The sequence below is a fragment of the Oryctolagus cuniculus genome, chromosome 4 (assembly GCF_051225735.1).
Source record: "Oryctolagus cuniculus isolate XC-2025 breed Fujian yellow rabbit chromosome 4, ASM5122573v1, whole genome shotgun sequence".
In the NCBI taxonomy this organism is placed as follows: domain Eukaryota; kingdom Metazoa; phylum Chordata; class Mammalia; order Lagomorpha; family Leporidae; genus Oryctolagus; species Oryctolagus cuniculus.
Genome location: NC_142870.1, coordinates 152,613,380 through 152,627,733, shown reverse-complemented (window position 1 = coordinate 152,627,733; position 14,354 = coordinate 152,613,380). Strand labels below are relative to the sequence as shown.

The 14,354-nt window shown below is 55.4% G+C and overlaps 1 protein-coding gene across 18 annotated transcripts in view; it reads left to right on the top strand.

The window, feature by feature from the left end:
- The window catches only part of TBC1D5 (TBC1 domain family member 5), a 605,221-nt gene extending 591,358 nt beyond the window's left edge, over positions 1-13,863 (top strand). For all 18 annotated transcript variants that reach the window (XM_089332288.1, XM_070072843.2, XM_017346738.4 and 15 more), the window contains 3 exons: positions 5,142-5,221; positions 5,956-6,099; positions 9,884-13,863. In XM_089332288.1, coding sequence (XP_089188414.1) covers positions 5,142-5,221; positions 5,956-6,099; positions 9,884-10,177 — 518 coding nt within the window. In that variant the 3' untranslated portion in view covers positions 10,178-13,863. The remainder of the gene's footprint in view (positions 1-5,141; positions 5,222-5,955; positions 6,100-9,883) is intronic.
- The last annotated feature ends 491 nt before the right edge of the window (positions 13,864-14,354 follow it).

Below are 14,354 nucleotides of genomic sequence, written 5' to 3'. Positions count from 1 at the left end.
CAAGGGAGTTCAGTAACTCTTTAGTTCCGCCTCTATTATGGATAAGTGTTTGCTCCGCCTTTGCCCCCCCCCCCCACGTGCTCTCTTCACAGCAGTCATTAAAAAATGCTTAGATGGAAACTCTTCTGTTCAAATGTTGAGAAAAACAGCATTTTCAAGCAATTGAAAAGGTAATTTTTGTGCCATTTCCACTACCTTTCAAGTTAGAGATCTGCGCCTGTGGCCTTGACATTTCTTTCAAAGCAGTGGAGTCACCGTGGGACTGTGATGCGGATGAGACTGGTGTGTGATTGGCACAGACGTGGCTCCTTGTGTCTTTCCCCTGCGTTTCAGACCTCCAGTCTGTGTAACATACAGGACCGAAGTGGGCAGAATCGTACGATGTAATCTTCCTTTCACAGGAACAGACTGAGCCAGTGTTGCATCATTTGTTCTGTCTTTTGCCATGAGGAGAACTGTGCATAGAAAGTTAAACATTTCATGTTTCTGCCTTTAATATTTTACGGCATGAAAAGGTATTGTGTTTTGCTATTTTTATAGTTTCAGATGCAGCTTCCTTACAACACAGTAGGCTGATTAGCAGGAGTTTCTACATGTCAGCAGAATGGTTGTCCATGCTAGTGGAACTGGCTAGGCAAAGGCAAAGGGCTTACATGGTCAGCACTCTTTTTTATTTTTAAGATTTATTTATTTATTTGAAAGGCAAAGTTAGAGAGAAGGAGAGGCAGAGAGAGAGAGAGAGAGAGAGAGAGAGAGGTCTTCCATCCGCTGGTTCACTCCCCAGATGGCAACAACAGCCAGAGCTGCACTGATCCGAAGCCAGGAGCCAGGAGCATCCTCTGGGTCTCCCACACGGGTGCAGGGGCCCAAGGACTTGGGCCATCCTCCACTGCTTTCCCAGGCCACAGCGGAGAGCTGGATCCGAAGTGGAGCAGCTGGAGCTCGAACTGGCACCTGTATGGGATGCTGGCACTGCAGGAGGGGAAGCAGCTTTACCCTCTACACCACAGTACCAGCCCCAAGTACTCTTTCATTAAAATGAAAATTCTTATATTCAAAACATTTCTCAGCCTTTGAAGGTACCTTTTGTTTTCATTTGCTTTTCTATTCCCTGGATTTCTTAAAGTGAACTTAGTCACCTTAGTTGTTTAAAGTGGAGCTTTCGGGCCAGCGCTATGGCGTAGTGGGTAAAGCCACTGCCTACAATGCCAGCGTCCCGTATGGGCCAGTTCAAGTCCTGGCTGCTCCACCTCCAATCCAGCTCCCTGCTTATGTGCCTGGGAAAGCCGTGAAAGATAACCCAAGTGCTTGGGCCCCTGTACCCATGTGGGAGACTTGGAAGGGGCTCCTGGCTCCAGGCTTCGGCCTGGCCTAGCTCCAGCTGTTGCAGCCATTTGATGAGTGAACCAGCAGAAAGAAGACCTCTCTCTCTCTCTCCCCCTGTCTCTCTCACTCTTTCTCTCTAACTCTGCCTTTCAAATAAATCTTTTTTAAAAATAGAGCTTTATCCTTGATATTAAGTGAACATTTCTTGTGTATGTGGGCTTTCAGGGGAGATGGTCCTGGTTATCAGTCCTAAAATGTGATAAGGTCAGAGACTTGCCAGGCAGGCTGCACCATGGGCCACACTACAGAGCTATGGGCACTTCTCCTTACCTGGGTGCACCTCATGTGCACTGGGTCCTGGCCAGCTGCAGTGTACCTCAGGCTGGAGCCAACCTAGACCTTGACATTGTGTTCTGCATGCAGGAGAAGACTGTTGGGGCTGCTCACCCTTCATGGAGGAACTGGGTGGTTTCACCCATGTAACAGATAGGCAGTGTGACTGCTGTACTGGGTCAGATATTGTCTACCAAAAATCCATGTCCACCTGGACCCTGGGACTGGGACCTTATTTGCAAATAGGGTTTTTGTGGATGTAACCCACTAAAGATGAGGCTACCCTGGATTGGGGTGGAGTTCCCAGCCAGTGACAGTGCCTTAGAAGAAGAGGGAAGTTCGGACGCAGACCTCCTGTTGGCGGAGGCCGACCTGGAGTGGTATACCTAAAAGCCAAGGCGCACCACGGTGGCTGGAGGGAGGCAAGGAAGGATTCTTCCCTAGCGCCCAGCGGCAAGGAAACCCTGCAGCCCACAGAACTGCAGGGGAACACTCGGCTGTGTTTGGAGCCTCCGGTATGGAACTTTGTTACCGCAACCCCAGGGGGCTGTTCCTACAGCCGCAGACAATGGCAGCGTAAACAAATCCAGAGGTTTTTTTTTTTTTTTTTTTTTTTTTTCCCAAATAAACAAGGCCCAGAGGTAGGCGGTCCAGTCAGGGCCAGCAGCTCTATGATGCGCTCTTGGCTCCTTCTTATGCTGTGGTCTTCAACCACGTGCTTGCAAGATGACCTGCGGAGCTCCCGGCCTGCATTTCGGGCAGGAGGAGGGGCAAGAGCAGAGACCAAAGGCAGGTGCTGAGTCAGCGTCCCTGACCCCCGCCGGCCAAGGCACTGCTCAGCAGTGCCTTCCAGGGGCTTCCTGGCGCCTCAGCCAGGCTCGTGTCACGTGGCCAACCTCGTCTGTGGCAAGAGGACCGCCCAGTGCTGCCTTGAATCCAGTGGAGGTGGGCCTGTGAGGAAGGAGAGGAGCAGGGGGTGAGGTAGCCCCCACCGCCTGCTACCTGAGAGCTGGTGCGGGAGTGAGGACCCCGCTGGTCCAGAGACAGTGCCTGCAGAAGGAACTTCGGGGCACGGAACGTTCTTCCCACTTAAGCCTTGAGCTGTCTGTGTCCCGTGCTCCCAACACACCTTGATGTCTGTTGTCCTCATGCCCACTCCTTCTTAGCCCACCCTGGGAGGCTCCCAGCCCAACAGGGCGTCCCACAGAAGGTGGCTGGGACCCCTGGGACGTGGGCTTTCACACAGCGTGGCAGCATCTTTGTAAGTTCTCACGCAGGAAATCTGCGTCTCCAAACTCAGGTGATCAGAAATCCGACTGTAAGGTTCCATTCCTGCCGTGGCAGTCCAGGGGTTTGAACTTGGCAGTTGAAGGCAGCTGGGTCTCTCAGAGGTTAACCATCTTGTCTGAGCAAATGCCCGCAGGTAATTTCTCCACTCTGTCTCTTAAGCCACAGCAGTCGGACAGACTAAAGGTGGCCGTTCTCAATCCTCGCAAAGACCTGCAGCTCTGGGTTTTGTCCATTTCCTGCAGTTGGTTGTTGTTAGTACCTTGTTGAGTAGATTTGGTTTTGTTTTTTTTATTGAGAGGGAACAGGTTGTTACAGGGCTTTTAAGGAAACCAAAAACATTCTGATTGTGTCTATTCCATTCCCATTCAACTTGCAGTCGTGCCTTGGCACAGGCCCAGCTATTGCCAAAAACTGTAGTGAGGGTCTCTGAGCAGCAGGAGCTGCTGCGGCGGCCGTGTGCCACGGGGACGGGCCCTGGCGGCCTGGGCTCGGGACCTGTTCCGCTGGAAGATTCCAGTGAGCTGTCAGGCAGCAGCATGTGGACAGTGTCAGTCTTCGCCTTGCTCCTCACTGGAAAGACTTTTTGGAAAAATTCAGAAGGGCCGTGTTTTGAAACTCAAGTTCCGAGAGTGTTTTCCATTCGTTCAGGCACTAAGGCACCCTTAACCGTGTTAGTGCACCAGGAATTATTGTAAGGCCGGACAGCAAACATCCTGAGTGCAAGAATGTCTTGGAACTTCTGTCCCATCAGCGGGAGAAGGATAATGAACGAGCCAGCAGGTGCCAGCCAATGACAAGGCTCCCAACCACAGCACAGCAGACGATGTGGCAGAGACCACAGAGTGACTTGGGGGCTGCGTTCGTCTGAGTGGGCACGAGGCCGCTCTGAGGGGCAGCACTGGAGCAGACAGCTGACAGTCAGGGGGGCTGTCGCTCTTCCTGGGCTAGCAGGACAGGGTGTGCTGGCTCTGTGTCTACCTCCGGGAGGCGCTGAGCAACCCCGGGCGACGTAAGGGCCGGGAGGTGCAAGAGCAGCCGTGGAGTCCAGCAGGCCCGGGCGGAGACTGCAGCAGCTCAGCTGAGTGAACATCTAAGAATACAGTAGCAAAGGGGCCGGCGCTGTGGCATAGTGGGTAAAGCCGCTACCTGCAGTGCCGGCAGCCCCTATGGGCGCCGCTTCAAGGCCCAGCTGCTCCACTTCTGATCCAGCTCTCTGCTGTGGCCTGGGAAGGCAGTGGAAGATGGCCCAAGTCCTTGGGTCCCTGAACCTGCATGGGAGACCCAGAGAAAGCTCCTGGCTCCTGGCTTCAGATCGGCATAACTCCAGCCATTGTGGCCAATTGGGGAGTGAACCAGAGGATGGTAGACCTCTCTCTCTCTCTCTCTCTCTCTCTGCTGCTCCTCTCTGTGTAACTCTGACTTTCAAATAAACAAATCTTAATATATATATATATATAGTAGCTTGTAAGACATTACAAGTGGGAACTTTTTTTTCAAAACTGATAGAAAATAAGAAAGCAGAACAGTTAATGGAGTGTGCACCTGTTTACCATCTTGCTTCTCAAATCATTGCACCCGTCAGCGTTTTTATTAAACTGTCTTCCTTAAGCCCTCCCACACCCGCCGCAGGGCGGGGTCTCACCCTCCTTCCCCACTGCTTCTGTGACTGCGTGAGCCCCAGCCCTGTAGGGTCCTGTGCACCGGCACCTGCAGCGGACTGCGCCTCACTGGGTTGGCCGTGTTTGTGGGGGCGCCCAAGGGTCGGAAGGTGGCTTGGAGGAATGAGCCCCTGTGCACTCCACAGGCGGCGTCCGCCAGGGACAACCTGACCTCGCATTTTCCTGACGTGGCAGCGTGTTTTACTGCTCTTAGTCCTTAGAGACCGTCTCTATGAAGTTCAGTTCCTGGTCGGGGAGGGGGTGAGACGGCCCTTCCTCTGGAAGCGCCCCTCGCCCGTGCACCCTAAGGGCAGCTGGGCACTGCAGCCACCCCCCAGCGAGCGCAGCCACGCCTGCCATGGTCGCAGCTTAATGTTGGCGGGGAGGCTGCGCGGCCCAGGCCCACGGCTGCGCTCTCTGCTCCACCCGCAGCTCCCGCTGGCAGAGCACGGCTGGTGGGACTCGTGGTGGGGACGCTCAGCCAAACATTAGACCCAGAGCTTCAGTCACAGAATGTTGTCCTTCTGCTTTCAGTAAATATTCAAGATGTGATATTGCAAGAAAATTTGGAAAAAGAAGATCAGATTCTGGTTTCCTTGGCGGGACTGAAGCAGGTACGTGCACCCCGGGGACACTGCTGCTTTGGGCCCCCCCCCCCAGGCTGCCCGCTCAGTGCCTGCTGTGGGAGGGGCCCCCAGGGCGTGGGGACCAGGATCCCAGACAGGACCCCTGCTGAATCCCCACTCCTTAGGCCTCTGCTTCTCCAGCGATCACGGCTGACAACACGCAACCCACATGGGGTTCCCATGACCCACACTACCCCTGCCTCCACCAAACCCGTTCTGTGTGTCCCTAACCCAGGGCAGGTGTGCTGGGGCCCAGCATCTCCTCGGAGCACAAGTTGTGGCCTCAGCTGGCCTCAGACCTCACCCTGCCCCTGCCCTGACAGATCTGAATGGGCCGTAGATACCCCTGAACGAGAGTGTGCTGCTCCAGACATGCGCAGCTGGGATGGGGCCGCCCCGGCACTCCAGGCTGTTGGGCGGGGTTGGGTGTGCAGGCCACCGGTGCTAAAGTAACTGCCTAGGGTGTGGCACCCACGTCTGACCCTGTGAGAACCTGGCCGTCAGTGCCTTCACGTTGACCTTGCTCATTGCTAAGTCAGCAGCTTTGACAAGGTTGGATTTTTTTTTCCCTCCAGTATTTCTTACGGTAAAATGCTAGCATCCATAGCATTTAAAAATGGTCAGTGCAAGGTGGTCTAAAAGTATGGGAGGTTTACCTGGTTTACCTAGCACTCACAAACTCACTCCTCTTTTTCCTTTATTTCCTTCCTATTTGCAAACAGATCAAAGACATCCTGAAAGGCTCCCTGCGTTTCAACCAGAGCCAGCTGGAGGCGGAGGAGAACGAGCAGATCACCATCGCCGACGACCACTACTGCTCCAGCGGCCAGGACCACAGCGGCCCGGGGCCTGGGGCCTCTAAGCAGGTAGGTGGGAAGCCAGGTCTCGGCGCGGGTTTTGGTCAGATACTCCCCGCGGGGGCCTGCATCCCCCTAAGCACAGGAAGTCCCGTGCACGTTTTCCTAAGGCTGTCTGGAGTGGATCTCATTGGCCAGAGCCCTTCTCGACACCGCCTTTGTTGTCCTCACAGTGAGGTCCCCTAAGGCAAGGCCCAGCGGTCGGTCATTTCTATAAAAGGACCAGCTAGCAAGTGTGTTGGGGTTCGCAGGCCACATACGGCCACCTCTGTCACCCGTTCTTTGTTTTTCTTCGGGGTTTGGTTTTACATCCCTTTAAAATTGTAGAAATCACTCCTAGCACGGGGCCATACAGAGGCAGGCCAAGGCCAGGTGCAGCGCTTCTGGGCTGTGCTCTCGGGTGTCCCAGCTGTGAGTGATTTATCCTAACAGAGCACACGGTTTCCAGCTGGGAGGATCTTAGTGCTTTCTCACGTGTTTGGTGCGTCTGCTGGTTTTACGGGTGAGGAATACGAAGGCCAGAGAGGCCGCTGGCTGGCCAGGCAGTGGGCAGCCAGCTCGCCTAGCACTGGCTGTCAGGGTCCCTGGCCCAGCCCCAGCCCGGTGAGTTTCAGCTCCTCCAGCTGCCCCACTACACGTAGGTCAGAGAAGATGACGGCTTGCTCGCTTCCCGCCTGTATGTTAGACTCCCGGCCACATTTTTTAGAGATCAGCTTACAAAGTTCCATCCGGAGAAGGAACGCCAGCCAGATCTCATGGAAGCCACTTCCTCAAAGGCTAGCCTCCGGCTACGGAATTTTCCATTGTTAGGGAACTCTGCAACAAGAGAGAACTCTGGGTAGCTACGTCTTGGAGCTGTATAAGGGCTTTGAGTCGGCACGAGGAGCCCTGCGCGTGCAGCGCTGACATTGCGAGTGCAGTGTGGCAGCTTCCTCCCAAGCCCCCCGCCGCACAGGTGTTGTGTTTTTCAGTCATCACTGACTCATAAATGAATCTTAAATGTTGGTGTGTGCGCGGACCCACCCACCACCATTTTTAATCAGCAGGTTTATTTAAAACTGGAGCGTGGTTGTAGAGTATATAAACTCACTACAGAAAAAGACCTTTTGGGCACACTAGTGAATCTGCCCGAGTTACGTGTTCTTGACTGTGCTTTGCAATTGTCCTGCCTGGATTTCCTGTTTGTCACAAGCTACCGCTTCCCACCGCTGCCCTAGTGCACCCCCGTGTGCGTGCCCAGAATGAGCTGGCCCCGAGCTGCATGAGGGATGAAGTAGACGGCGCCCGTGTTCCAGCCGGGCCTCACCCCGCACAGCGTCCTGAGCCCTTCTGAAACCGGGTCACCCCTGCCTGGGCTGAGGGACCCACAAGGGTTCCCCTTCTCTACCCCATCCCCATGGCTGTCAGCAGGTTAGCAAAACAGCAGGCATGGGAAAGTGTATACTGGGAGTGGAAAAAGCCACTCCGCATCGCTCCCAGCCCAGTGTCTGTCCTCCACACGCTCCTTTGGAAACTTTCTGATGAGCGTACGCAGTGGAAGACCGGACCTTGCGGGACCCTGGATGCATTCGGCAGCTTCCTGGGACTCGGGCCGCATGCTTTTATCTGTGTATTGTCTGATAGTATAGCCATTAGCTGCATGTGTCCACTGAAAAATTCTATCTACACGTCTTAATAGAACTAGAAGATTCAGTTGTTCAGTCACAGCAGCCACATGTAGTTGGGGGTCCTGGGCTGCCCAGTGCTGGTCTGCACGTGGGCTCACCCACTCCCACCCTGATCCTGAGCCCAAGCTGAAACATGAGCTGCCTTGGGGAGACGGTCAGACGGAAGGAAGGGAATGCGGGGGAGAGGACTTGAAAAAGTTTCCACGAAGTGTAATTAAAAGATGAGTATTTTGGTCCCAGAATTTTGAAATCCATGCATGGTTTTTTCGTAGTATACATTTTCTGTGAGCTTTGTGAAGATCCCTTGCATGTTGACGGTCCTGACCGGTTTCAGGTTGACAGCCTTTGCTCATTGTGCAGGTGTCCCTGTGTTGGGCAAGAAGAGAGGACTAGCAGTAAGGAAATCTCTGTAAGGGATGTGAGTGGCCCTGGCAGGGCTACGGCTGCTGTGAAAATCCATGCAGAAATCATCTCTGAGTCTAGGAAGGAAGTTTAGGTGGGAGCCTGGAAGAGTAGGGTCCTTGAATGTGGTTTGTGAGTTGGCCAAGCTGTCGGGCCTTGGTCTGGACTTCTCTCTTGATCTGTACTGTTAAGGGGCAGGGCAAAAGGGTTCATTAAAGAAAATGGTTGCTGATGCCCTGTCAGCTCTAATTCACTTTGCCTCAGCTAGGCTGTGACCCTTTGTCTGAGAACTGGGCAGAAACGTGCCAGATAATTAGAGTACCGTCAGGTACTTCCTTCTCAACCCGCGCTCTGGAGCTTCTCTCCCGTGCAGTCTTGCCAGCGTCCTCCCTGTGGGTGGCCGTGTGCTCTCTGTGGTAGAGGCACCGCTCTACAGATGGGGTGCCAGTGTACACGCCCGTCTTCAACCCGAGATAAACTCCCGCAAGCGCATTCCAGCCGGGAGCCCTGCGCTGCCGGGAGAGACCCGGGTGTTCTTGTCCACAGAGCAGCCACATAAACACGGTGTCCACACTCGGGAGACGGGAGGGGAGCCGGAGGCCCTCTGTTCCCCAGTGGTCGGGCCGGGGAGGGGCCTGCTCCCCAACGGTGGCTCAGCTCTGAGCGGTATGACTTAAACAGGACAGTAATGGCGACAAAGCTGGTTTCTGACTTGCAGCTCCAGAAACATCAGTCCTAAGCAAACAGCCTGGGCACCACCTGGAGCCACACCCTCACTTCTGTGGCAGCTGATGTAGAAATGGAATATGAACAGCTTTCGAATTTGTGATGGTTGTTCCAGGACTGGGGTGCTCAGGCAGTCCTGTATCAGTTCACCAAAGACACCTGAGCCATTATTTAGCCACCTCACCCCACCCCCTACCCCAGCCATGTCACCAGGAAAGATGTGAGGTTCAGGCAGGGGCCTGTTACTCAGAGCAAGAGGCCAGACTCTGCACACAGCCCACAGGAGGCCTAGGCCATGCCAGCCAGCAGGCCTGGGGACACTTGTGGCCAAGGGGCTCCTTTCAACTTCAGACCCCGCATTAGCGCCATCATGTAGAGAGTAGGCAGTGGGGTCAGGGAGGCGAGCATGGGCCCAGCGTCCACTTACATCACCCATGGGTGCCCTGTTCTTGCCACCACGTGGCACAGGACATCCGTGGTCAGACTCTGGCTTTGCTCACCCAGAGCCTTTGCTATGGAAGTTCTTTACATTAAAAAATAAGAAGCCACTCCTGGTTGCTTGAAAGAGAGGAAAAGAATTGTAGACTACCTCAGTCCTAGCTCTGGACTTTCTGCTGTTACACTTTCCAGTTGCCATGCTGAGTTGTCAAACTGCCAGTGAGCACTGTTACCCCAGGAGGCCCCACGGTCACGCACAGGATGAGCGCGCCATCACACATCTCCGGGCTGCAGTACAGCGGGCCCCCAGAGCAAAGTCAGTGCAGACCCAGCGTCCGATTCACCTCCCTGCACTCACGGCACCGCGACCACCCTGGGAGGGAGGCACGGTCCCCCCGTTTCACAGATGAGAGAATTAAAGGTTCCACACCTGCTGGCTCTGGGCTCCGTGCAGCAGGTGCACCCTGAATCTCCGGACGCGACGCTGTCCACCCACAGGGCCCCCGCGCGGTTCTCTGCGGTTGCTCCTCTCACCACCTGACCTTCCAACTGCTTCACAGGCCTCTTCCGAGATGCCCGGGCGTGCAGATGGAGGCAGTTCCGACGACTTCATCCTGGTTTCTAAAGAAGACGAGGCGGGCAGCGCCAAGGGGCCCTCCTCGGGCCAGGCCCAGCCTCTTCGCACCCTCAGAAGCACAGTGGGAAGAAGCCAGGCCCCAGCCTGCTCCCCTCTGGTCCTCTCAGACCCGCTGATGGGCACAGCCTCTGCTTCCTCCAGCAACCCCAGCTCCAGCCCCGACGATGACAGCAGCAAGGACTCCGGCTTCACCATTGTGAGCCCCCTGGACATCTGAGCGCAGTGCCCAGTCCTGCCTCACAGGCCCCCGGCCGCCCCCTCACCAGCCCCGGCTCCCCCTGGGGAGACCCCTCTGAAACCAACGCTTCTTTCCTATCATGCAACTGCCGTTGGCCCAGCCCTCTGGAACCCTTTAGAGAGAAGCAACATGGCCACGAAGCACGCAGACTTCAGGTCACCAAGATGCAGACAGGACTTTCCGGCCTGTCACCTAACCCCCACCTCACCTTTGCTCTGAGTCAGAGCCGAGCCACACCCAGGATCACGCTCACTGTCAGGAAAACACAGTTAGAATCTCTTGTCCTCTCTCCCCCCTCCCCAACCAGGCAGTCGCCACCTCCACCTGTTACGTTTCCGGGGAAGACGAGTTGGTTTCAGATCTTCCCTCGGGCACAGGAATGTTGGTTGGTATCAGGAAATCTTTCCCTGTGGGAATCTGTGTCTCAGCCCACTTCATCCCTGCCTTGGGAAATGGCACAGCAGAGCCAAGTCCGATAGAATAAACTAGAACGAGCCGAGGCGTGCGCTGGGAAGCCCCATTGCTGCCCTCTGAAACTTAAAATGACTTTAGAAGCAGGGTCTACACTGAGGAATCATCTTGAGGTGTGCTGTGGTGGTAGAGTTTTGGTTTGTTGGAGAAGAAGTTTCCAGTCCTTGGGCCAAGTATATTTTGGTCATCGTGGTTCCTCCTTAAAACAATTGTATGCACCTTTTGAAATCTCTCACAGCCGGAAAGCAAGGCGTCTTTAAGCAAGGCTTTGCAGCACTGATCTCAAAGCTGTAGTGACCTTACCGTCCTGGAAGGAAAACGTGACCCCGACTTTGCCAGAGAAGCTGCTCTCAGTCTGTTTGCTGGTCACGTTTCTCTAGTTTGGGGACTGCATTTACCTGTCGAGTAAGAAGCAAGGGAAAAACCCAAGTTCATTCCCACCCCGTCGGAGTCCCCCCATTGTCTTTAAGGTAGCAGTGACAGGGAATCAACCCGGCATCCCTTCTGTGCGGAGCAGGGCTTCCTAGAGAATGTTCTAGATGTTCGGGGGAGGCAGGATCCCCACACAGCCCCTTCCCTTGCTGGGAGCCAAGCGTAGGAGTCCCGGGGCCTGTGCCCAGCTGTGGGCTCTGCATCCCGGGCACCGTGGCCATGAGCAGGTCTGACAGGCTGGCGCCTTCAGCACTGCACAGATTAAAGAGGCCCTGCTGCACGCTGGCTTAGTGATGCACACAGAGTCCCATGGGCTGATTCCCGCTGAGCAGGCCGCTCCCGCCCTGCTGCCAGAGCAGGTGTTCCTGCGGGGACAGGTGGTGACTGCAGGGGGCGCTGTCGTGCCCCGTACCAGGGCATCTGGCTCTTTGGGCCTTGGCGGGGAAGATGCAAGGCCTCGGCGCGGTGGATACCAAGTGAGGATGCAAGGCCTCGGCGCAGTGGAAGGAAAAGCATCCCTCCCACTGCTGCCCGCCGATGTCTCTCCTGGCAGATGCAATGGTGACGGGACGCCGGAGGTCCTGCATGGGTCTCCGCTCGGCGCCGCCGCCTGTTCTTGGGACCTAGCATATCACTGCTTTGCTAGGTGCCGGGGCTGCGTGGCCTTCCCGGGCTGGGCGGTCGCTCAGCAGGGCGCGAGGAAGTTGCTGCCAGTGTTGTTTATCCACTGCAGCACACTTGGTAAGTGCCAGGGTCGCATATGGTGAGCAGCCTCACCCCTACGCAGGGTCGGCCAAGGGCTACTTTTCTCACACAGGACTGTGGGGAGCAACTCAGACTAGACTGTTACTGGAATTAAGACTTATTCTATGCATCTGCTCTCCCACAATATGGCGCTGAGAAGGGAGTAACAACTTCTACGCAGCTGCCTCTCGCCAACTTGAGTGATGACCTGCAGGAGCTGATCCTGCTCCTGATTGGAGGAGAGCAGCGTACTCGGCGTGTGGGTAGCAGAGTTGGGATTGGTGGAAGAGGACTATAAAGGAGGAGAGAGACAACATGCACCAGGAACACCTGAGGAACATCTGAGCAGCCCCCGAGAGAGCTGGCCGGTGGTGTGCCGCTCCCCCGCGGAAGTGGGGAAAGTGGCAGGGGGCACCGCCCTTCCACGGAGGTGGAAGGGACGGTAGCCAACCCGGGAAGGACCAGCAGCAAACCCGGGGAGGGCCGAGCAGACAAAAGAACAGCGCAGGGTCCTGTGTCGTTCCTCCGCGAAGAGGGGGAGCGACACAGGACTTGGCTTTGGAGGCGCTGGTGTTTTCCCTGCTAGGTGAGGAGGGCAGGGCTGCAGCACTGGCACCCCCCAGGCCAAGCAGGCCCTGTCGCCGGTGGGTGTTCAGGAGTCACAGAATCGCCCAGGCCTGCCCCCAGTCCCCAGCCAAGGGGCGGGCCCTCCTCTTGCACTTCTGGGCCGACGCCACCCGATAGGTGCGGGTTCTCAGAGGTGGAGGTGTGGCTGCTGCGGGGCCCACTGGCCCACCCCTCCCCAGGGAAAGAAGCAGGACAGGGCAGCGGGCACAGGCAGTGCCACACCCAAATGCCCATCGGGCCACGGGGCTGGAGAATCGTGTTACTGTCTCTCTCCTAAGTGACTTTCTTTTATTCAGAGTTGAACATTATTTGCATTTTGTATTCGTTACAGTCTATTAAAGAATGTATGTTCCTTTTTATTATTTTTTTCAGGTACTTGGGTTTTTTTTAATTGCACATTTTTTAAATCCTGGATATACAAAACCTTTTTGTTTTTCTCTAACAAATGTGGTAATCAGTGGATTCCTTTTTGTGTTTTGATTTTTTTTGATTATTAGCAGTTGAACATTTTATACATGTACCATTTAGATGAACTCCCGTTGTCATCTCCTTTTTTTTTATACATGCCCCTGTGTGCTTCCTACATTCCTGTGTGATCCGATTGGAAATTCGTGTTAAGATTTCCCTGTGCAGTACATGCGAGAGCTACAGGCTAGAGACAGTCAGTTACTGCTTTGCCTACATTACGTGTCTGCCAAGGGGCTAGATAATGCTTTACATGTAACTATACTGGATTATTCTTCCAAAGATGACCCCTGCTAACCGTTGCCTGCAAAGCAAGAACGTTACTGCCAAACGCGTGAACGTGTCCCTGCAAATGAGCCCCAGCCTCGCGGGACCCGCCTTGCACACGAAGACGCTGGGACAGTGACGCTGTCTCCAGAGCCGACCTACCCTAGGTGACCCGCGTTTATTATTGTTCTTTTCCTGTTACTGTTGTTGTAAGGACCTGCCCCCAGCGCTCCCTTCTGGAACAGGAGTGTGTATGGAGGACTTGGGGCCCTCCTCGCCTGCAGACAGCACCCGCGGAGCAGGGCCCGGGAGCCCCGGAGCAGGGCTGAGGCTGCGGGATACAGGTGGCAACAGCAAGGCCGCCTCCCGCGTGCAGGCCAGGCTTCGGTTTGCTCCCTCTTTACGACGTTGAGGAGAAGCATCAAGTTCATGTAAACAGGCTGGAGACCATGTTGATGTTAAATTGTCGTCATAATTTTTCTCGCAGTGGCACAATTGACTTGATTCATGGAGAACTCGGTTGCGTCATTTCTATCCTGTCGCTTTTTCTCACCCGCCTTTATGCTAGAACTCATGTTGATTTAAGCAATGATTTATCCTTTTGGCAAAGTGAGCCCTCTCCGTATGACATAATAAAAGACTAATGTGACTCTGAGAAAGTGGCTTGACTCGTTCCAGGCTGGGGTGGGAACACAAGGCATTGACCAGCCCCTGGTCAGCTGGGCCTGGACGATGGGCAGGGCCTGGCCTGGGAGCAGAGGCCACTGGGGCTCAGCACCTGCCGCCCGGCCTCCCTGCACCACTCAGGGGCCAGGCCTGGCCCAGGGCTCACGGACCACTCAGCCCCGCCCCTCCTGTCCGACTGGGGCAAGTGGCTTCCTTGCATGCAGGCTGGGGACACTGGGAGTCTTGCGGGTGGGACACCAGGCACATCTCCGGCCCTGAGCACAGAGCCACCACACGGCGAAGCCCTGAGCAGCTTCAAAGACAGAGCCTCCTCCTGGAAGAGCGCTGGAGGTGGTGGCGTCCCATCCCTTCCGCTGCTGGCCAGGGACCCTGGAGGCTTCCCAGAGGCCCATGCCCACCTTGAGGCAGCTCCGCCCAGCCTGCTGGGCCACCAAGGCCACACAGGGGAATCACCCAACGGATT